The sequence below is a fragment of the Berghia stephanieae genome, chromosome 1, assembly GCF_034508935.2.
Source record: "Berghia stephanieae isolate SIO BIC M18660-M18661 chromosome 1, UCSD_Bste_1.3, whole genome shotgun sequence".
In the NCBI taxonomy this organism is placed as follows: Eukaryota; Metazoa; Mollusca; class Gastropoda; order Nudibranchia; family Aeolidiidae; genus Berghia; species Berghia stephanieae.
Genome location: NC_088360.1, coordinates 30,589,471 through 30,614,515, shown reverse-complemented (window position 1 = coordinate 30,614,515; position 25,045 = coordinate 30,589,471). Strand labels below are relative to the sequence as shown.

General features: G+C 37.1%; 1 protein-coding gene across 1 annotated transcript; it reads right to left on the bottom strand.

Moving 5' to 3' along the window:
• Nucleotides 1–247: 247 nt before the first annotated feature.
• On the bottom strand, nucleotides 248–21,242 carry LOC144971569 (monomeric sarcosine oxidase-like). The gene is made up of 10 exons (XM_078912615.1): nucleotides 20,663–21,242; nucleotides 19,516–19,655; nucleotides 15,960–16,029; nucleotides 12,386–12,442; nucleotides 9,734–9,911; nucleotides 8,644–8,811; nucleotides 5,759–5,925; nucleotides 4,567–4,753; nucleotides 3,839–3,972; nucleotides 248–2,339 (listed from the first exon to the last, which is right to left on the bottom strand). Exons 2-10 carry the CDS (start codon nucleotides 19,628–19,630, stop codon nucleotides 2,177–2,179), a joined length of 1,239 nt encoding a protein of 412 aa, XP_078768741.1. The 5' UTR covers nucleotides 19,631–19,655; nucleotides 20,663–21,242; the 3' UTR covers nucleotides 248–2,176.
• Nucleotides 21,243–25,045: the final 3,803 nt, after the last annotated feature.

Here is a 25,045-nt window from a genome sequence, read left to right as displayed (position 1 = left end):
ATAAGTAAGTAAGTAAGCGAGTAAGTAAGTAAGCGAGTAAATAAGTAAGTAAGTAAGCGAGTAAATAAATAAGTAAGCGAGTTAGTGAGTGAGTAAACAATGTTCTATGTTTGGAATTTTGTACCTTTTCCAAGATGTTATATTCATTATTGTTTATCACTAAATATTACAATGAAGTCAAGCCAGGAATATCGACGATGAATCGAGCAGTGTCTAGTATAGAAGGAAGGGAAAAACGATCATGGAATTTGAGTAAAAAAGATTTATTTCAATCCTTCGTTGCCGATTGATAATTTGTATCCACATATTTCACATGGACCCTTGAACGCCTATTGCATCTATTAGTTTTATTCACTAATCTCATGACAGCATGTAACTATAGAGTCGTGGAAATTTCGTTTAACTTCATCCGTTTATCCTTTCTCATGTGAAAAATATCCTTTTAGAATTCTCATGTTTTAGAGTTGTAACAAGTTTATAGTCATCTAAACATACGACTCCATGAGTTGAAAATAGTAGAGGGCATTTTAAATTGAAAAGCCTCATGATAAATTGTATGATATTGTTACAATGTCTCACGAATTGTTACATCGCGCCATGATAATGTTACATTGCGTTACGATATTATTGTTACATTGCGTCAGAATATTGTCACATCGCATCACGATATTGTTACCTTACGTCACGATGCAATTGATGAAGACATTTATTGCGTCACGATGCAATTGATGAAGCCATTCATTGCGTCACGATGCAATTGATGAAGCCACTCATTAGTATTAATACGACACGGTATGAAAACAAACCCTCTTTAAAACTGCCTTACTCTGGAAAACACGTAGTTAAGCTTTTGGCCAGAAAATTCGACCTTTATTTATCGATCGATAAAAACGACAGTGGTCTTGCCAAAAACTCTCAGACCTGAGACTTCACAGTGTCTTCCTAGACGTCCCAGGTTTGAGAATCTTTGACAAGATGTGGGTCATTTTAATCGATCGATATTTAAAGGACGAGTTTTCATGCCAAATTTTGAATACATGTTATTTTAAAGTATGGACGAATACTGTATTACATCTCTCTGGTTATTTGATCAAAGCAATAATTTGACAAAACCTGTACACAGAATGATTAGAATACGAGAAATATTAAGATAAATATCGAGATCAAGCTGTCTCTACACAACAGAAATCCACGAACCCATCGTGGTCGGCAACAACGTAAAGCTTTCTCATTATAATAAAGTTTTAACCGTAAATCGCTATCCTTTGTCAACCAGTGCTGAACGTTCTTGTCACACATCATAAATATTGTACAGACTAACGTCTGCTTATTCGCAGGTCTGATAAGCCAAATTACTATGGTCACATAGTTGTAATGGAAATACTCTCCAAGCTACGTAAATCATACTCCATCAATTCCACCAACAATAAATCCAGCCCATTATTGCTTCCCGTTATCAGACCTGCAAATAAGGCTGCACCAAATGATTCGTTTTTGTCACGTTCGCCTTAAAATATTCCTGTAATCAATTATTTTGAAAAGCTAGGGAAAAACTTCGTTTTCGTCAGTTTCTATAAGTTGAGTATCAACTGAGTATCAGTTGAGTAATGTATAAAATATACCAAAATACAGACGATGTCTAGTTTCAACAGAATAGCTGAAATACCTTTCAAAGATTTAAAACACGTTGGGCATAGAAACGACTTTGTCCACACTTTTTCGACCCTTTAAAAATATAATTTATTTTGATGCCAGATCGTCAGTTTTTGGTCTATTTTTCATTTTTTTGACACAGATATTTTGATGAAAGCAAATTTTTGCTTAGTTTTTTCTCCAAATAACTTAGTCTTGAAGTATTTTTATGACGAGCGTCAGAAAAACGACAATTTGGCACTGCCTCGAATACAGGATGTGGATGTGGGTAGAGATAATAATATTATATCAAGTTATTCTTTAAAAACACAATTGGCTGATGGGAAAATTACATGAAAAATGTAAATCTAATCTTTACATGTACTCGTAGTTCTCTTAAAGAAATGCTAAAACATTTTTAAAAAACAAAACAAAATAGCAGTCTTTTTCGAACAACTGAGAAATAAGACCCCCACTTTTCATTCCTGCTCAGCCACATAATAATGATAATAATAATAATATGACGTAATATACAATATGGCGACTACATCTTGCTATTGACCACCGGGTCGTTCTTGAAGTAATAGTGGGGCTTGAAGTCTGGGTTGGTCATGGCTTCCCTGTCCCAGCTGAAGCCTGAGATGTCGTACTGAGTCTTGCCGTCAAAAGCCAGCTCGCTCATTATTTTTCCAAGGATGCCGGAATATCTGAAACAGAATTTTATACAAAATACCATTATTGAGTTCGGTGTCGATCAAATAGGTCAGTCAAATATTGTCATTGGCCCGATGGGGGACGAGTTTATTTCGGTCTAGGTTTATGGGTTATTTGAAAATAGAGCGCGAGCATTTAACAAGAGCATTCATACAGCACAATATCCACTAAACTTTCTCAAAGCACTTTACAAATGGTCCTTAGCCAACAGCAAAGCATCTAGTCTAGTGACGATGCTACCGGGCGGGTTCCCGACGTTGCACGAGTGCGGACCGGACTTTGCTGATTGGGTCGATTGTCATAACATAGAGAACCATAAGAGGCTGCTGCCAACAGCAACACTTAGGAATGACGAGAAATGGCGCCTGATGGGAGATATTACATTTTTTCTCCATCAGAGACAACTTTGTTAACGCTAGGATACTCATTTTACACCTGAGTTCGGTGAGAGAAAGTGAGTAAAGAACCTTTCCCGAGGGTTCAACTATGCGCCGCTCCGAGCGGTACTCGAATCCTGGACCTCCCGGTTCGACGACAAGTGTCATCCCACAAGACCACATCTCCCACAATACGAGGTCTGAGGTTCAATTCCCAGTCGAGGCAGGATGTTTTTTTTATACCAGACCCTTTTTTCTTGTATTTTTCCGTTTTGGTTTTTTTTCTCTCACGTTTTCATACAAACTTTTCAGATGTTTTTTCTTACACCAGCGCCTGCTCCCTATTATGTCAACCCAAATTGGAATCGATGCATCAACTATCCAAGGCAATCAGCAAGATGATATTTGACCGTTTTTATGGCGTCTACAAAGGGTTTTGGATTTTTTTAAATAGCCACAATGGTATCATGTTGAAATAGTAAGATAGATTAGTATAAGAACGGAGTTTGTGTCAATACTTGTATAAATATGACAGATTACTTGTGTCAATACTTGTATAAACATGACAGATAACTTGTGTCAATACTTGTATCAATATTACAGATAATTTGTGTCAATACTTGTATAAATATGACATATAATTTGTGTCAATACTTGTATAAATATTACAGATAACTTGTGTCATAATTGTATAAATATGACAGATTACTTGTGTCAATACTTGTATAAATATGACATATTACTGCATTCTTGTCTTTTCATATTTATTGAGCTTATCCCAGAAAGATGGTTAGGTTATCTCTTATATTTCAAAAGTTATCAAATGTAAGAGTTTCATTTGAAACACATCTGACCATCGGGGCTTCATTTTTTATCAGAGAGCTTAACTTGAACGTGCATTTCATGGGACACACCTAGAGCACAAAACCGTTATAGATCCCAGGTACAGTGGATGTGTTAAATTGTGGAATCAGTTCAGTGACAGAGATGGTTGGTATGGTGATACGGTGGTCCAATTGGGAAAGATAACCAATAACCTGGCAAGCTAAAAGAGTACCTATACAGCAAATGTCCTACCACGGCCTAGAGGAACAGCTACAAATCTTTCCACTCACTTAAAGGCGTGGCCAGCTCCACAGCAAACAATGACATCATCAAAACCTGTCTTCTTACACGTTCCTATGGTGAAGTGTCTGTCCGGGGTCATCGTGTACAAGCAGGTCTTTGTCAACATCTCCGGACCTAAAAACTGATAAACAAACAGAAAGTGTCAGACAATAGGTTATGGGGCAGCACAATGGCGTGGACAAAGGACATCGTTTTGGCCCCAAACTCATGTTCATCGACAAAACAACTTTTTATCAGTTTTGTTTGAAAACATTTCCTGCAAATATTGGAAAATAGAGATGAACTTTGAACCCTGGTGACGCGATGTGAATAATTTCAATTTATCAGGAATTGTGAAGCGGTATACCCCATAGTTGACGATGATGATGATGATGATGAATATGATGGTGGAGGTGGTCGTTCTGCTGATGGTGATGGTGGTGGTACTGATGATGCTGCTGCTGCTGCTGAAGATGAAGATGTTGATGAAGATGATGATGATGATGATGATGATGATGATGATAGAGGAAGATGGGAAGGAGGAGAAGTAGTAGTCGGAAGAGGAGAAGATGAATAAGAAGAAGGAGGAGGAGGAGGAAGAGGAGGAGGAGGGGGAGGAGGAAGAGGAGGACAAAGGTTCCTAGGAGAGTTAGTTGCAAGACAATTATTTCTCATATTCAGACTCTGTATCTACATAACATTTTTATTCAAGGAAAGGGAGGAAACTGCCACTCACTTTTGGACAAATTCTCTTGAGAAGATCTTGTAAGTATTTCAACCTCTTGGGGTCGGGCGTGAAATCCCTGGTGTCCCCAGTCACGATGTCACCGCCGGCATCAACGCCGATTTTGGAGCCCCCTATCACGTGGGCGGGCAGGGCATAAACGTCCTGTTGATGTGTGTGATAAAAGAAAATGGGGAACCTGCAAAACAGTTTCGAAATCAAATCATAGATGGATGTGGAGAAAAATAAATAGAACAGCTTCAAAAAGAATAAAATAGCAACCAGGAACGTTTTAGTGCAAAAAAACAAATAATTCCCTTTATTCATCCCAAAGGGGAAATTTGTCTCTAGGGTCTATTCCAAGGCAAGACTGGAATGACTCAGGCGTCAGCCGTAGTGCAGCGCCGCAAATTGAGTTAGGACGAGATGAATTGCTTAATTCCGCACAGGGCAGAGGCGGGTGATCGAACTCGGTACATTTCGGATACGAAGCAATGACTGTACTGCTGAACTACGCTGACCCCGAATGGATATCATGGCTGAATATCTCATCATTTTTAGAATACGTTTATTCGATATTATTACAGCCTTTCCATAGGAAAAGCCTATCATTTCTTAGTAAATACGTGGTCGTTGAATCACGCTTTGAACGCGTGGAATAAAAAATGTAGTTATTTTCTATAGGCTGGAGAGCGTACGTATGTGTGTATGCTTATACTTCACAACATACGTGTTGATACAACTTTCTCGTAAAAGGATATCACAGAATATATACAAGAATATAGTATTCACATGACAAAGTAAAACAAACAACAGTTATTTGTGCAAGAACAGAGAATACACTCCATGATAGAGAATAATAAAATATGGACTGTATATCAATCCGTTTACGACAATATTCTTGTACTTATCACTTCAGAAGAGCTTTTGAAAACACTTCCAACTTGTCGAAAAAATAGATACTCGGCGCTTGGCTACAACACTCACAACATTGCCATCCAGAAGTATAACTGACCAACACACAACTATGTGTAACCTTAAATGTTTATAGTCTGGTTAATACAGTTTAGTGACAATTACCCATAAACACGAATGGCAAAAAACAATGATAAAGATCTGAGTGACGTCATCTTCGTTCTATCTATAGGATTCTTTTAACTTCTGCCATCGGGAAAAACCCGCAAAATGTTCAAATTCCCCTTACACGTCTTTTGTGAATTCTTTGATATGCGGGGTCCCAAAGTACGTGACATTTTCTTGTGTGACAAAGACGGGCACGTGACATCCGATGGAGCTGATGACGTTGTTGATCCATGCACCGGATGTGACGACCACTTTCTTGCAGGTAAACGTTCCCAGGGGTGTGTTGACCTTTAGAAAGAAAATAAGTATTTTGTAAAAATATATATTACCATGATTTATCTTTCTCTCTCTCTCTCTCTCTCTCTCTCTCTCTCTCTCTCTCTCTCTCTCTCTCTCTCTCTCTCTACCGTGTCAGCACAAGATTTTTTAAAAAATCGATGAATTCATTTCTTACTTTGTGGTGCGAAAATATTTAGATCTATACATATTTAGCAGTGTGAAATGTCAAATTTTATGACAGTGGTTTTAAAGTAGCTTTTTATTGGTTGTGAGGAAGAAAACTTTTTTGTGATATGGCATCAATACGGTCCAAAATCTTTATTCAATTAGCCAAATTGATTTTGGAGGTTGACACAAACTTTTGATAGAGGAACAGCTGAGTAAAGCTAGAAATACATGCGCCATTCATAAAAAATCTGTCTTTTATAGTTCATTCCTTACAGTTGATGGAATAGCATCAAATCCATTGTTCCCTTCCATAATCATAGAGTTAATTAAGGAACTGTGTTTTCAGTCCACCAGTGGACTGAAAACAGAGCTGTGTATTCAGTCCACCGGAAATAAAAATATTTTAAAAGGACCAATTATCGTCTATACCTGTTACATTAATCGATAATGACGACATTGATACTGAGCCTATTGTAGGTTAGGCATCATCAGAAGTGGACAGGCATACCATTTATGACAATTTGACGGCTTAATAATATCATTTACAGCGTTTTATTTACTCTCGAAAAGTCTTGATTGAGAGTTGTTCGAAATCGGGAGCCTGGAATAGACAAATTCTTACCATGGTTGCCAGATAGCCATTGGCCTGGCCAATTTGGCCAAAATTGGCCACAAAGAGAATACTGTTTCTAGAATTAATTTAAAATTAACATTTATATCTATTTTTAATGTTTCCTAGTCCGTTAAATTTTTATGATTATCAAAACCGATGAGTTTTCCAAGGAGATCAGAGTTTTAGTATTGTTTGCCCAAGTAAGGTTCTATTTGGTCACTTTTCACATCGATCACTGGCCTTGAGCACGCCTTTGTCCTCCCGAGGCAAAAAATTCTTAATTTTCAAGTTCAACACGTTGACGCCATTCCTGGTGACTCGAGAAGTTTGATCGACCTTTATTTTTAGTAAATTTATTTACTTTTACTCACTTTTAAGATTATTATTTTAATTTAGAACACAGTGAGACGTCAAAATGTATTGCCTTGTGTATTTCTTGTACGTAACAATATGAATCCGATAAAAACGAAACAATAACGAACAACAAAACAAAACCAACCAATATATATATATATATATATATATATATATATATATATATATATATATATATATATATATAAGATAAAAGAAAAAAGAAAAAGAGAGAACAACTTTATAGTTATAGGGTCTTGAATGTGTTAAAGGGAGCGTCAGAGAGAAAAGGGGGCTGGGGTGGGAGAGATTAGAGAGATAGAGAGATAGGGTATAGATAGATAGATAGATAGATAGATAGAGAGAGAGAGAGAGAGAGAGAGAGAGAGAGAGAGAGAGAGAGAGAGAGAGAGAGAGAGAGAGGGAGGTTAAGGACTGCTTTGTAGCTACCTGTACTCGATTTTTATTTTTTATTTTGGTTCCTATCCTTATTTATAAGGTTACAGCTTGGAACACTTTTGGTGTAGACAATATCGGCGTGAGCAGCAAGGAAAATGACTACATTCCTTTAATGACTCTTTTGTTTTTAAAGGTTTGACGGCGCGTATAAAACATTGAATTGAGGTCATTTTAGGGCTAGTAGAAAGGAATAAATGGGATACCAGTCCAAAAAAATTATAGTTTTACAAGACATGATAGACGATGAACACTAGGCAAGCCCTACAATTCAAAGGACTAGGAATGATTTTGAAAGAAATGGATCTTGGAAGGAAGAAGAAGACAAGGTCAAGACTGCCCGGGGCGGAGGGGGGAGAGGGGGAGGCCTCGAAGCACAGCCGTACTCGAGGCCAGTGATCGATGTGAAAAGTGACAAAATAGAATCTTACTTGGGCAAGCAAAACTTAAACTCTGATCTCCTTGGAAAATTCATCGGTTTTGATAATCACAAAAAAATTATAAAAGACTAGGAAAAATTAAAAATATATATAAATGTTAATTTTTAATTAATTGTAGAAACACTATTCTCTGTGTGGTCAATTTTGGCCAAATTGGCCAGGCCAATGGCTATATCGCAGCCACGGTATGAATCTCGTCAATGTTTGATAAATCGGTTTCGAGAATTGAGATCTATTTCAGGCACCCGATTTCGAACAACTCTCAATCAAGATTTTCCGAGAGTAAAAAAACACTGTAAATGATATTATTAAGCCGTTGAATTGCTATAAATTTTATGCCTGTGCATTTCTTGTGATGCCTATAATAGGCTCAGTATCAAAGTCGTCACTATCGATTAAGTTAAGTATAGACGATAATTGGTCCTTTTAAAATATTTTTATTTCCGGTGGACTGAATACACAGCTGTGTTTTCAGTCCACTGGTGGACTGACTGATAACACAGTTCCGTTAATTAATATAGTTACATCTCAGATCAATGAGATAAAACTATATATTCAGAGTACCAGTTCATTCCTTATAGTCAATGGAGTAGCATCAGATCCATAATTCCCGTCCCTAGGGACCCTCTTGCTGGTATGTATGATGGTGAATGTTGGTGGCTGTAGGTTTCCATGTGAATGAAATGACAGACTTACCTCTACCAATCCCGACGAGTGTCTGGCCAATCTGGTGACGGGACATCTGTCAATAACCTTGGCCCCATTGCCCTGGGCCAGCTGGATGTGCATGGACATTGTAAGGGCAGCATCCACGAGGCCGGATTCTTTCTGGAAGATGGCCTGGAACCCAGGCCCAACGGTGAACTGGAGATGGACATTACAAAATGGTCAACAATTCAGATCGTAGGATGGAGATGGACATTACAAAATGGTCAACAATTCAGATCGTAGGATGGAGATGGCATCGTTATAATGTAGAATTGATTATGCTATTCAACTACGCTGATGTCGATGTCAGACGAGAGACTTTCATGGCCAATCAACGTTGGGCCTATCTGTTTAAATAAATGCCTGTACGGCTATACTATGGTCTCTATAGAGTGCGTATGAAATAGTGCCAGACAAAGCAAGAAAGATAAATTGAAGGAAAATAAAACATATCAAAAATCAGATTTCTTTGATGAAGACACCATGATCTGACACCAGAAGATCATTACACAAGATATGTATTCAGTCCTCCGGAATAATAGTTTTACACTTCCAATGAGATAGGAACCATTCTTTTTGACATAATACTTTTCTTCCATGTTTGAATAAATTAAATTTCAAACAACCTTTTTGTATTTTTGAATGGCACAATAAACTAAAACTTGGAAACACCATTCAAAACTGTGGATTGAAAAATTATCATTCAAACATATGGATTATGATCCATGAGTTGTGAAATATCATTCAAACCTGTGGATTATGATCCATGAGTTGTGCAATATCATTTAAACATATGGATAATGTTTTATGAGTTATGCAATATCATTCAAACCTGTGGATAATGTTCCATGAGTTATGAAATATTATTCAAACCTGTGGATAATGTTCCATGAGTTGTGAGATATCATTCAAACCTGTGGATAATGTTCCATGAGTTGTGAAATATCATTCAAACCTGTGGATAATGTTCCATGAGTTGTGAAATATTATTCAAACCTGTGGATAATGTTCCACGAGTTGTGAAATATCATTCAAACCTGTGGATAATGTTCCATGAGTTGTGAAATATCATTCAAACCTGTGGATAATGTTCCATGAGTTGTTTGTGATCCCACCACTGGTAATCAATTCCGTGTCTCCTCATGGCATCGGCATACAATTCCAACACGTCATGGGTGTCTTCAGTCTCCGAGAGATGCAATCCACCACATTTGTACACCAGTTTCATTCCTGACTCTTTCTCCACTTGTTCGAATCTGATCACAAATAATTCAAAGTCAATATCATGAAATGCAAACTTTAAGAAATTGAGTATAAATTTAAAATGATGAAAATTAGAAAGTCAATCTGTTTTATGTTTTAAAACGAAAACCTGTAACTCTTCTATAATGGAAGTTATTTCAACACAATATTATAGATTTAAGTTCAATGAAGAAACAAAAATTGAGCATACATATTGCGCAATATCCACTAAACTTGCTCAAAGCACTTTAAAAGGGATACCAAAACAATAGCAACGCTTATTATGTTGGACGGGACATTACGCCTGTTAAGCGATATTACAATTTCATCGGGCAGAGACAGCGCTGTTAACGCCAGTTGCTCATTTTACAATTGTGCACGGCGAAATAATGTGAGTAAAGAGCCACTCATAGCGGGATTAGAACACAGGGCCTTTCGATCCAAAAGCGAGTGTCATATCACAAGACCACATAGCCGCACAAGGAGAGTTTTTGACATAATAGGGGGAATTTCAATCTATCGACATTTTAAGGGCAAGTTTTCTGGTAAATTTTAAAAAATGTGTTGTTTATTTTCAGATGACGTCAGTGTCAGACTGTGAAAAATCTCACCGTCTCTTTCCAAGCATCGTTGTTGGGTTTGCTATTGATTTCACATAATATATAACCCACCGTGTCAAATCTGTCTTTGGGAAGTCCCAGGTCTGTAAGTGTTTGCTAAGACGAGGGTAATTTAAATCGATCGATATTTGAAGGACGAGTTTTCTGGCCAAATTTCTAATCATGTATTTTTCAAGAGTATGACAGTATTGACAATTGATAGACAATGAAATACTGTGGAAATCAGTCAGATGTCAATGAAGGAAATAGACTGGACACACATTCAATTCACTGTGGGAAGGACATGTTAAATCAGAGAATGTCAATGAAGGAAATAGACTGGACACACATCCAATCCACTGTGGGAAGGACATGTTAAATCTATCAGATGTCAATGAAGGAAATAGACTGGACACACATTCAATCCACTGTGGGAAGGACATGTTAAATGTGTCAGAGTTCAATGAAGGATATAGACTGGACACACATTCAATCCACTATGGGATGGACATGTTAAATCAGAGAAATGTCAATGAAGGAAATAGACTGGACACACATTCAATCCACTGTGGGAAGGACATGTTAAATGTGTCAGATGTCAATGAAGGATATAGACTGGACACACATTCAATCCACTGTGGAAAGGACATGTTAAATCTGTGAAATGTCAATGAAGGAAATAGACTGGGCACACATTCAATCCACTGTGGAAAGGACATGTTAAATCTGTGAAATGTAATGCCAATGAAGGAAATAGACTGGACACACATTCAATCCACTGTGGGAAGGACATGTTAAATGTGTCAGATGTCAATGAAGCAAATAGACTGGACACACATTCAATCCAATGTGGAAAGGACATGTTAAATCTGTGAAATGTCAATGAAGGAAATAGACTGGACACACATTCAATTCACTGTGGGAAGGATATGTTAAATCTGTGAAATGTCAATGAAGGAAATAGACTGGACACACATTCAATCCACTGTGGGAAGGACATGTTAAATGTGTCAGATGTCAATGAAGGATATAGACTGGACACACATTCAATCCAATGTGGAAAGGACATGTTAAATCTGTGAAATGTCAATGAAGGAAATAGACTGGGCACACATTCAATCCACTGTGGAAAGGACATGTTAAATCTGTGAAATGTCATGCCAATGAAGGAAATAGACTGGACACACATTCAATCCACTGTGGGAAGGACATGTTAAATGTGTCAGATGTCAATGAAGCAAATAGACTGGACACACATTCAATCCAATGTGGAAAGGACATGTTAAATCTGTGAAATGTCAATGAAGGAAATAGACTGGACACACATTCAATTCACTGTGGGAAGGATATGTTAAATCTGTGAAATGTCAATGAAGGAAATAGACTGGACACACATTCAATCCACTGTGGGAAGGACATGTTAAATGTGTCAGATGTAAATGAATGAAATAGACTGGACACACATTCAATCCACTGTGGGAAGGACATGTTAAATCTGACAGATGTCAATGAAGGAAATAGACTGGACACACATTCAATCCACTGGCAACAATTAGGATCAGTTATTTTCCCTCGTCTGGAAAAAGACGTATTTAAAAATTTGGTCAGAAATTTCGTCCTGTATATTATATCGATCGATGTAAAAAAAAAAACCCCTCATCTTTGCAAAAACGCTCAGGCCGAGACTTGACTGGAGACTTGACGGGGTCCCAGGTTGGAAAAACTTTGCCAAGATGTGAGCTATTTAGATTCGATATTTGAATGACGAGTTTTCTGGCCAAATTTCAAATTCGTGTCTTTCTAGAATCCTACAGTTAACTGTTTAAAGAAGACAACGATAAAACAATGACCAGATGGCCTGAGGACAGAATGTATTCCCATTGACTTACGCGTCATAGGCATGAGGGGACAGTTTGGTGTATCGGTCATCATGGTACGCCAGACGTCTGAAATAGACAAAAAGAAGAATCGAACCGTAATCTATGCGTTCATCCATACATCACAGCTTATATTTTATTTGTTGTTGACTGAGAAAAGATTTGAACCCAAGACATTATTGGTTACACTTATTGACAGCTTTGATTGACCAGTTCTATTCCTATTTGTCCAACACACCTCAGCTACAGAGATGTGTAAAACAAATTGCTTTTTTCTTTTACTAGATTTTCAGGACTTGATTATATATATATATATATATATATATATATCTATAAATAGAACAAGTGCTCACCCTTACTGAATAGAGGCTAATATTTATCAGTAACGAGTTAGGACATTTATTTGACCCCCGATAGATTTCCTGAAGGTCATACATGGACATGTTTTCAAGGTTGTACCAATAACGTTCTAATGAGACCAACTTGGACTTTAACAATTATTTTCCTTGCTGTCACGTAACCAATTAATTAACCGTTTTCTGGTAAGTCACGTATTTAAACATTTGTCCTTAAAGGTCGTTTTTCAAATATCAATCGATTTAAATGACCCTAATCTTGATAAAAACTCTCAAACTTGGGGCTTGAGGAAGACTTTGAGAAGTCCCAGGTTTGAATGTTTTGCCAGATGAGGGTCATTTAAATCGATCGATATTTGTAGGACGAGTATTTTGGCCCAATGTTCAAAAAGGAGTTTTCTCAGAGTAGAATATTTATTTGGTTAATCAATTTGTAATACATGGATGGTCACATTACGTATACATCTACATTAATTTTATTTAGTGTTGTTGTTGGCTTGTGACCTCTTGTAAAGCGATTTGTTATACTTTAGATAATATTCCTATACGCCCTGATATCTTTATACAACACGGAGCACTGACAACTTGATGACGTCACCAGCCGTGGATATTGCTCTAGTCAACTGTTCAATTTCTTTTTTTTATAGCATATAAGGTCAAATGGTTTTTGGTTAGAGTTCTGGTAATTTCGATTTCAAATCCCGCCCTCCAGCATTGAGCAAATCAGATCGCCCTAGCCTATTGTTAAGACAATTGTATTTCTCATAGGAATAAATAAAGGAGATTTTAATTCTTATCAATTTCTGTTATTGGCCTGGCAGTATTCCTTTGTGCAGATATTTCTCTCTTATATCATTTATTTTCAGTGTACTCCTCCAATACACTGTATCTTTATCACACACGACCCACTACACAATGGTATTGGGCGTCATATAAATGCATGAAAACGACAAGGGAAAAGACACAATATGTCACACTGACTCTGTTGTTGAGAAAAACAATGTTACATCTGGCAACTCTTTTACTCTGTAACGGTTTGTATTTTCCACCTATTGTTATCCTGATGTCGATGAACTTCTTCACTTGATTTCTATTTTCACATTAAACCTTTTTAACAATTAGATCATCTTGGATTTATCCGGATTTTGCCATCAGACTATCATCATTAAATGAAATATATGCTAAGGGGAATAACTCATGAAAATAGATAATGTGACATGAGGCCTTTTTTCCACTGGGGTCTAAAATTGTTAGCAAGAATACACGTGAAGTATGCCAGATACATTTTAACCAGATAATTGTCGTACTCAGGTAAAAAAACAAGTAGCTAAAAATTTGTCCGTAAAACTCGTCCTTCAAATATCGATCGATTTAAATGACACTCATCTTGACAAAAACTCTCAAACCTGGGGCTTCGTAGGTTGTCCTTAAGTCCCAGGTTAATAGTTTTTGACAAAATAAGGGTCAGTTTAATCGATCGATATTTGAAGGACGAGATTTCCGGCCAAAATACGTGTTCAATACGTATTGTTTTTTTTAAACAGATGACGCAAGCAATAAGGTGTAAGCCATAGCCGTGATGTCCGATGTGATGTTTGTACCCATCAAGTTTATGGGGGAGGCTTGCCTAGTGCGAATACTGAACCTGTTAAATGGTGGATTCTAGATAGGCACGTATTGAAAAATGTGGTCAGAAACCTCGTCCTTTAAATATCGATCTTGGCAAAAAAAACTCTCAAACCTTGGACCTTGCGAGTTCTTCCATCAAGTCCCAGATTTGACATTTTGTTGTCGAGATGAGGTCCAATTGAATTGATTGATATTTGATTCTGGCCAAATTTTTAAATACGTGTTATGTTCAGAGAAGGGCAGTTACCCGTTGTTATAATTTCCCTGGCCTATTACACAAGATTAAACCATCCGACTGGCCAGATAAACTTGTTATCTCTTGAGTTGTTGTGTATCCAAGATTGGAAAGATGACAAATATACGTAATAGGTCTGTGATCTTATGAGTATTTGGGTCTGTGTGTGTGTGTGTCTTTTGTTTGTGTGTGTCTGTGTGTGTGTGTGTGTGTGTGTGCGTGTTATAACCGTTATAACACTTGATGTGCATTAAGAACCTACTTAGGGTTTATGCCCTTCTATGCTGTAGTTGCTTCACATCAGTTAGTATTTTATCCCCCCCCCCCCCCCCCAAACACACACACACACACACACACACACACACATTAAATAGTAACGCGTAATAGTAGCAAGTTTGCAATGACAATTTGTGACATCAAATTATCTAACGTTAAACTTCACAAAATTAGGTTTTGACCAGAAAAATTTATCATTAATCACAATTGAAAATGTCTTCTATTCATACAAAACGAAACCAGAATCAAATGCGGGGTAGAAAAAAGTTTTTTTCAACTCTTGCGTTTTGGATTTCGAACGTTGTTCTCCAAACGCAAGAAATTTGCAATAGCCCGTTTAACGCTAATGAAACAGAATTAAAATCTTGCTCCACGGGCCTCTCTTAGCAATGAAGGACTATTCTACTTTTGTGTTCCTTTTTTTTTTACTCCAGGTTATTAATAATTTAGTAATGACACTACTTGATATCGACATTTTATCTCCACCACTTAAACTTTGAACTTGGATAACGGAAGTCTTTCGATCTTCGTGAGGGACAGGCTGTCGTATTCTGAACAAAAAGAAAACGTATTAAAATTTTGGCCATAAAACTCGTCCTTCAACTATTGATCTATTAAAATGACATTGATCTCGTCAAAAACTCCCAAGCAAGGGAGTTCGCGAAGTTTTCATTAAGGTCTCAGGTTTGACAGTTTTTGCCAAGATGAGGGTCAATTAAATCAATCGATATTTGAAGGACAAGTTTGCTGGCCAAATTTTAATTCCTTTTTTTTCTTTTTTTTTTTTTTTTGTTGGTCCGAGTCCGGTAGCCAAATCTAATTTTTTCTCATCAGGAGCAGGGTGGCTCAGCGGTACGGTCTTTGCTTCGTACCCGAAAGGTACCGAGTTCGATCACCGTGCCGCTGCGCTGTGTGGCCTTGAGCAAGTCACCTCACCCTAGCTCAATTTGTGGCGCTGCACTGCGGCTGATGACTGTGTTATTCCAGCCTCCCATTTGAATAGACCCGAGCGACAAATTTTCACTCTGGGATGAAAAAAGGGAATTTTATTTATTTAAAAATAAATTATTGAATTGAATTGAGAACTGACGTGATTCTGGAAACGTCTTGAGATCCTCCATTGGCGTGGCCGATGTTGAACTTTTCCAGACCTAGCACGTCTGTCAGTTTGGAATTAAGAGGAAAAAAAACTTGTCAGCTTACAACAACAACAATAACAACAACAATAACAACAACAACAACAACAACAACAACAATAACAACAACAACAACAACAAAAACAACAACAAATACATCCACAACAACAACAACAACAACATAAATATTTATTATAGTGGGGATCAAAATGAAAACGCTCAGCCGTATGTGTCTTTGCTTCGTACCCGAAAGGTACCGAGTTCGATCACTCGCCGCTGCGCTGTGTGGCCCTGAGCAAGACACCTCGCCCTAGCTCAATTTGCGGCACTGTACTGCGGCTGACGCCCAGGTTATTCCAGTCTTGCATTGAAATAGACCCTCGAGAAAAAAATTCCCCTATGGAATGAATAAAAGGAATTGTATTTATTTATATAATTTTATTTTATCTTAAAGAAAGCAATTGAACCCGAAACGTTGTGTATTTAATATTTTGTTCTTTTTCAAAGCTGTTCCATTCATGTTTGTTGATGACTGTTTTACAGTCTACAACTTCTATCAGCTTTGTATCATTTTGACGGTGTATTCCGGTAATGCCAACCTTTGTATCATTTTGACGGTGTATTCCAGTAATGCCAACCTTTGTATCATTTTACAGTGTATTCCAGTAATGTCAACCTTTCTATCATTTTGACGGTGTATTCCAGTAATGCCAACCTTTGTATCATTTTGACGGTGTATTCCAGTAATGCCAACCTTTGTATCATTTTGACGGTGTATTCCAGTAATGTCAACCTTTGTATCATTTTGACGGTGTATTCCAGTAATGCCAACCTTTGTATCATTTTGACTGTGTATTCAGTAATGCCAACCTTTGTGTCATTTTGACAGTGTATTCCAGTAATGCCAACCTTTGTATCATTTTGACGGTGTATTCCAGTAATGCCAACCTTTGTATCATTTTGACGGTGTATTCAGTAATGCCAACCTTTGTGTCATTTTGACGGTGTATTCCAGTAATGCCAACCTTTGTGTCATTTTGACAGTGTATTCCAGTAATGCCAACCTTTGTATCATTTTGACTGTGTATTCCAGTAATGCCAACCTTTGTATCATTTTGACGGTGTATTCCAGTAATGCCAACCTTTGTATCATTTTGACGGTGTATTCAGTAATGCCAACCTTTGTGTCATTTTGACAGTGTATTCCAGTAATGTCAACCTTTTTATCATTTTGACGGTGTATTCCAGTAATGCCAACCTTTGTGTCATTTTACAGTGTATTCCAGTAATGTCAACCTTTCTATCATTTTGACGGTGTATTCCAGTAATGCCATCCTTTGTATCATTTTGACGGTGTATTCCAGTAATGCCAACCTTTGTATCATTTTGACGGTGTATTCCAGTAATGCCAACCTTTTTATCATTTTGACGGTGTATTCCAGTATAGCCAACCTTTGTGTCATTTTGACAGTGTATTCCAGTAATGTCAACCTTTGTATCATTTTGACGGTGTATTCCAGTAATGCCAACCTTTGTGTCATTTTACAGTGTATTCCAGTAATGCCAACCTTTGTATCATTTTGACGGTGTATTCCAGTAATGCCAACCTTTGTATCATTTTGACGGTGTATTCCAGTAATGCCAACCTTTGTGTCATTTTGACAGTGTATTCCAGTAATGCCAACCTTTGTATCATTTTGACGGTGTATTCCAGTAATGCCAACCTTTGTATCATTTTGACGGTGTATTCAGTAATGCCAACCTTTGTGTCATTTTGACAGTGTATTCCAGTAATGTCAACCTTTTTATCATTTTGACGGTGTATTCCAGTAATGCCAACCTTTGTGTCATTTTACAGTGTATTCCAGTAATGTCAACCTTTCTATCATTTTGACGGTGTATTCCAGTAATGCCATCCTTTGTATCATTTTGACGGTGTATTCCAGTAATGCCAACCTTTGTATCATTTTGACGGTGTATTCCAGTAATGCCAACCTTTGTATCAATTTGACGGTGTATTCAGTAATGCCAACCATTGTGTCATTTTGACAGTGTATTCCAGTAATGTCAACCTTTTTATCATTTTGACGGTGTATTCCAGTAATGCCAACCTTTGTGTCATTTTACAGTGTATTCCAGTAATGTCAACCTTTCTATCATTTTGACGGTGTATTCCAGTAATGCCAACCTTTGTGTCATTTTACAGTGTATTCCAGTAATGTCAACCTTTCTATCATTTTGACGGTGTATTCCAGTAATGCCAACCTTTGTATCATTTTGACGGTGTATTCCAGTAATGCCAACCTTTGTATCATTTTGACGGTGTATTCCAGTAATGCCAACCTTTGTGTCATTTTACAGTGTATTCCAGTAATGTCAACCTTTCTATCATTTTGACGGTGTATTCCAGTAATGCCAACCTTTTTATCATTTTGACGGTGTATTCAGTAATGCCAACCTTTTTATCATTTTGACGGTGTATTCCAGTAATGCCAACCTTTTTATCATTTTGACGGTGTATTCCAGTAATGCCAGCCTTTCTATCATTTTGACGGTGTATTCCAGTAATGCCAACCTTTGTATCATTTTGACGGTGTATTCCAGTAATGCCAACCTTTGTATCATTTTGACGGTGTATTCAGTAATGCCAACCTTTGTGTCATTTTGACAGTGTATTCCAGTAATGTCAACCTTTTTATCATTTTGACGGTGTATTCCAGTAATGCCAGCCTTTGTATCATTTTGACTGTGTATTCCAGTAATGCCAACCTCTGTATCATTTTGACGGTGTATTCAGTAATGCCAACCTTTGTATCATTTTGACGGTGTATTCCAGTAATGCCAACCTTTGTATCATTTTGACGGTGTATTCCAGTAATGCCAACCTTTGCGATAACAGCGTGTACATAAACGTCTTTTATATAGCGCAATATCCATTTAATGCTTTATGCGCTTTACAATAGGCATCTAGCCAACACCAAAACTCAACACATTGATAAAAAAGTGACACCCGTATGGCGCTGTTATAATTTTTGTTGCTGTTGTAGAAACATCTCTGTCACCAGCATAGGTACCCGTTTTACACTTGAGTGTGGTAAGAGACTGACCTTTTAAGGACTCAACGTTTCATCGCCCACTATAGGACTCGAACCAAAGACCTACCAGTCTGAAGACGAGCGTCCACCACAAAACAACAGAGATGAAGACAGAACAAGACTTTCACGATATGAAGCGTGGTTTTCTAAAATTCCCTCACTCCGTTTTCCCCATTTTGAGATATTGTGGATTATCTCCCCTTAAATTTTTCATTCCGTCTATTATTTTATCATATTTAAAATTCAAATCCACACAACTCGAGGGAATTTCTTGAGTCAATATATAGTTAAGATAATATAATTTACGTTAACTTATCTCATGGATGAAAAATCTCAAAAAGTAGAAAAGTCGACTTAGCGGGCTTTGTAAGACCAGCCTTAATATATATAACAATAACAGTAGATATCAACTTACTGGGACCACACTTCTTGGAGAGCCAATACAGACTTCCGCTGCCAACTCCGCCACATCCGACCACAATAAAATCAAAATGGCGTCGCCCTCCAAGCTCTTCCAACTTGTTTGCCATTTTGGGGGTTTTGTTTAATTTTATCCTTTATTTATAAGGAACAAATGGTAAATAAATGTAACAAAATCGAAAAATAATTCACAGTAGAGATTGCACAGACGTAGAAATATTTTGATGTTTTGGCCTATATCAAAATATGGTTAGGAATAGGAATAATTTAGTCTTAATAATAATAATATAAAAATTTAATAATAATAATAATAATAATAATAATAATAATAATAATAATAATAAATAATAATAATAATAATAATAATAATAATAATAAATAATAATAATAATAATAATAATAATAATAATAATAATAATAATAATAATAATGATAATGATAATAAATAATGATGATATAATAATAATAATAATAATAATATAATAATAATAACAATAATAATAGTAGTAATTAATAATAATAATAATAATAATAATAATAATAATAATAATGATAATAATAATAATAATAATAATAATAATAATAATAATAATAATAATAATAATAATAATAATAATAATAATAATAATAATAATAATAATAATAATAATAGTAATAATAAATCATATGTATAGCCCTCAAATTCCAAGAATTCATGTTCTTAGACGCCTATGATAACGCCTATTGTTATTTATCCAATAACAAGAATAATCCCCCTGGCCAACGTGTTTGTCTTGTCAAAGCAATGTCAAATATATTTATTTGTATTCTAAAAGATTGATATATTCATTTAAAACATTAAACATTGGAAGGTAAAGAAGCATTACGGAGGGAGGGGGGGGGGGGGGGGGCTCAATTAGTACTGCACTCGCTTCACACTCAAAGGGACCAAAGTCGATCCCAGGAGCAGTCGAGATTTTCTTTTTGACGCAATTAAAGGCCAGGTACTCATTTTACACATGATTACGGTGAGAGAATGTAAGTAAAGAGCCTTTTCAATGCGCCGAGCGAGGCTCGAACCCGGTACCTTCCAATCCGAAAGCGACAGTCATAGCACAAGACCACATAGCCACATAGAAGACAAGATAAAATTCATTTCTTACCTTTTGATAGTGAATTAGACAATGGCTTGTCCGGTAACGCACAATGTTTTCCTATGAACTGAAGTCGCTTGGGTTGGGAGATGCCAAATAAATCGCATCTTGGTGAGGGGTCGGGGGAGGGGAGGGCGGGAGGGGGGGGGGGCGTGTGATAATAATTCCAGGTCATCGTTTGTACGTCTTTATCAGGGAGAGGAGTTGCATGAATTATCTCATTACGCCCCACTTTACCTTTGTCTTAAGGGCTGGTACGTATTTCCCATCAGCATTTGGATATTCATACTGCCCTCACCACGCAGGATCTCTGACCAAATTATCATAATCAGTTCACCGCCGTACCCTGTCAAACAGCTGTTTTCAAATTTGGTAAAAAAATTCGTCCTTCAATTATCGATCGAGATAAACGACCCTCATCTTGACAAAACCCCTCAAACCTGGGACTCGCCAAATCTTCCTTCGAACTCAGGTTTAAGAGTTTTTGTCGAGATGAGACTCATTCAACTCGATCAATATTTGCAGGTCGAATTTCCTAGCCAAATTTTACAATACGTGTCTTTCCAGCGTCCGAGCGTTCACAGTCAACGTGTTATTCTTGATGGTTTCTTTTGGAGCGCCATCAGATAAACAATCTGAATTGTCGATACTCCAAACAAAAACACTCTTTGTTATCGTCACGAATGATTACAAGTATCGATAATATCCATAGAACCAGTTTGAGGCAGTCTTGATTGGGATTGACTTTTACTCTCGAAATATTTATTTTGTATCAAATCACCACGGGGAACGGACTTACCCATTAACAACATACTTGAGCTTTTATATAGCGCAATATCCTCAAATCTTGCTCCAAGCGCTTTACAAAGGGTCTCTGATCAACAGCAACACGTAACATATAGAACGAGACGTGACGTCTATTTGGCGATTTTGATTTTTTCCCCGAAAGAGACAACGCTGTTAGGGACCAAGTACTCATTTAACACCTGAGTACGGTGAAATAATGTGAGTAAAGTGTTTTTTTCCAAGGACTCAACTATGCGCCGAGTGAAATTTGAAACCAGGACGCTCCGAGCCGAAAGCGAGTGTCATACGACAAAAAAACATGGCGGCACAGCCATGGCCTTGCTTGTGATTTCTATGCCATGTTACATTGTTGTTGATCTGTCTCACAGAGTCAACGTTTCTCCTCGTATTTGACTTTGTCTATGGGCCAATAACAGCGTCTACTTCTTTGTAGGTCTGGTAACCCAAATGGTTATGAGCTCATTGTTGTAATGGAAATCCTCTCAAACCAAGCAAAAGGTTGTCCATTAGAACAATTTTTAATCAAGCAAGTAATTCCATTCGCTTATCAGACCTGCAAATATGTGCACGTAGGAATGCAAAAATCTCTCGCTAAGAGATTTTTGCATTCCTACGTGTACATATTTGCAGGTCTGATAAGCGAATGAAATTACTTGCTTGATTAAAAATTGTTCTAACGGACAACCTTTTGCTTGGTTTGAGAGGATTTCCATTACAACAATGAGCTCATAACCATTTGGGTTACCAGACCTGCAAATAATTAGACGCTGTCACTGGCCCATAGACAAAGTCAAATACGGGGAGAAACGTTAACAGCGTTGTCGCTGTCGAAAAAAAAAATTAATATCGCTTAACAGGCGTCATGTCTCGTCCTAAATGCTAAGTGTTGCTGTTGGCTTGAGACCCCTTATAAAGCGCTCTGAGCACGTTTAGTGGATATTGCCATGTATTGTATATTTTTGTTCATTTATTTATTTGTTTATTTATTTATTCTTCCCCCATTGCATGTTGGACTCCAATGTCTGAGTAGAATAATAAACTATTTTATTTGGCAGGCCAGTGCTGTTCTATTCAAACTCATTCAAAATGATCCTGTTGTTTATGGATATAAAGATAAAGGGAGTAAATCTGACTCATGAATGAACAACATAAAACAAAGAGCCGAAACGTCGATTGTTTTATGTTGTTCATTCATGAGTCAGATTTACTCCCTTTATCTTTATCTCCATTTTATTGACTCATTTCATCATCATCCATCGTGGCTTGTGATTTTGAGCACTTTGTCGGTCAGCTGTCTCCACGAATCACGATCCTCTGCGGTGCGCATGAAATCTGTGTTGCTTTTAAAATCACATTTGACCATTCTTAAGTTATTTAGATATGCCATTCTTTGTCTTCCTCTAGCTCTCTTTCCTTCGATCATCCCAGATGTTACCAACTTTTCTATTCCGCCTCTTCTCCACACATATCCCAGCAACCGTAACTGCTTCATTCTGATGGTATCGATCAGTATTCTTCCCTTTCTCACCTTCTCCAATACTTCCTCGTTCGTACACCTGTCTGTCCACGATCGCCTCAACATTCTTCTATACACCCACATCTCAAATACCTCTAACCTCCTCGTACATTCTTTGTCAAGCGTCCACATTTCACAACCGTATAAAAGGGTACTTATAACGCATGTTTGTACTACTTTCATTCTGGTCTTCAAGTTTAGGTTGTTGTTTGACACAACTGGTCGCATTTTATGGAACACGTTTTTTGCTATTGCTATTCTTTGTTTTATATCCTCTATGTCAAGTGCGTCTTTGGTTATGATAGTGCCTAAATATTTAAATTTCTTTACTCATTTAGGCACCTCCATTTATTACTTATCCTGTTGTTTACAACAGTAGCCTTTGGGAATCATGAGGGTGACCTGTTTTGGTTGGCGTGAACCAGTTTATACCACATACATATAAACAAACGTATATCTATCTATAAGTGTGTTTAGATTTTGTTACAGAGTGATTGAGCCAAGCACAATGTTATCATTTAACACAAAACAGTATCAATAAGATTGATGCCCACAACAAATATCATTATCAGGGCCTGGGTTCTAATTAATATTTTAAAGGATGCTACCATAAGTACTTCTTCTACCATATAATCTGTGCAATTGATCTGGGACGATAATATTAATAATAATAATAATATTGTTAATAATAATAATAATAATAATAATAATAATAATAATAATTTGTGAATAAACAACCAGTCCAGTTTCAATCATAGTCAATGAAGTTCCCAATGCTGTGATGATTTCACTGTCTTGGTCAGAAAGCTGCAAACTGATCGTGGCATTGATGAATTCACAACCGCCCAGCTCTGAGGAAAAGGCATTTTTGTGATTAGATATACAAATATGGCGTCATAATTGTATAGATTGAAAGGATCCGAAACGTTCCTACGTTTCTACCGCTCAACTTCCTGTCCTCGGACTCCATTCGTTTCTCTTTCAATCATCTATCCTCTCCTCATCACCATCTTCACCATCTTCACCTTCATAACCATCCTCCTCCTCCTCCTCCTCCTCCTCCTCCTCGCCCTCATCATCATCATCATCATCATCATCATCATCATCATCATCATCATCATCATCATCATCATCATCATATCACCATAATAATAGTCTTTCTCTCTTATTATCATTATATTCATGTTTGTCCGATTCGATAACAACAACAAAAACAACAACAACAACAACAACAACAACAACAACAACAACAACAACAACAACAACACACCATAATAACACTGTCGCACTCTGGACTAACCCGTAATAATATAAAATTTTGATTAGCAAACTTCAAATATCGAGTCACTAACGTGACCTCATCTTGCCAAAAACCCTCAAAATTGAAAGTCTGAAAGTTAAAATAAAAAACAAAACAAAATGAGAATGATTTTAATCGATCGATATTTGAAGGACGAGTTTTCTGACCAAAAATTGTCAAAACGAGGTTGTTTTTTTTATCAGAGTAAGACAGAAGAGTGATAGCGTTTCCCAAATGCCCGTGGCTGGCGTGGCCGACTGACACAAAAACATGTTGGACATTGTCGTCATATGTGTCAACAGGCAGGCAGCCTTCGGAACCAATTATATCCAGTTCAGAGGTCCTTTAGTTTTATCTCAGTAACCCTTGAGGGGGTTGTTTGTTCGTAGTGAACGATGATAACGTTTAACCCTTCACGGACAAATCTACATTCGATTTTGTCCAAGCCACACTTTCTCACATTGTATACTTAGTTCTTTGTGAGTTTTTGTTGTTGTAATTTTATGGTCGTGTTGTTATGGCAATCGTCTTCGGACTGGGAGGTCCTGGATTCGGGTGTCACTCTGGGAGGCACAGCGTTGAGTCCTTTTACATTGTAATTTACTTACGTTCTCTCACTTCACTCATGTGTAAAAAGAGTTCCGTTTGATAAAAGCGTTGCCTGCGTCAGAAAAGAAATTGCCATATCGCCTTACGAACGTTGTGTCTCGTTCTAAAATTTAAATGTTACTGTTCGCTTGAGAGCTTGTTAAGCGATTCGAGCACATTC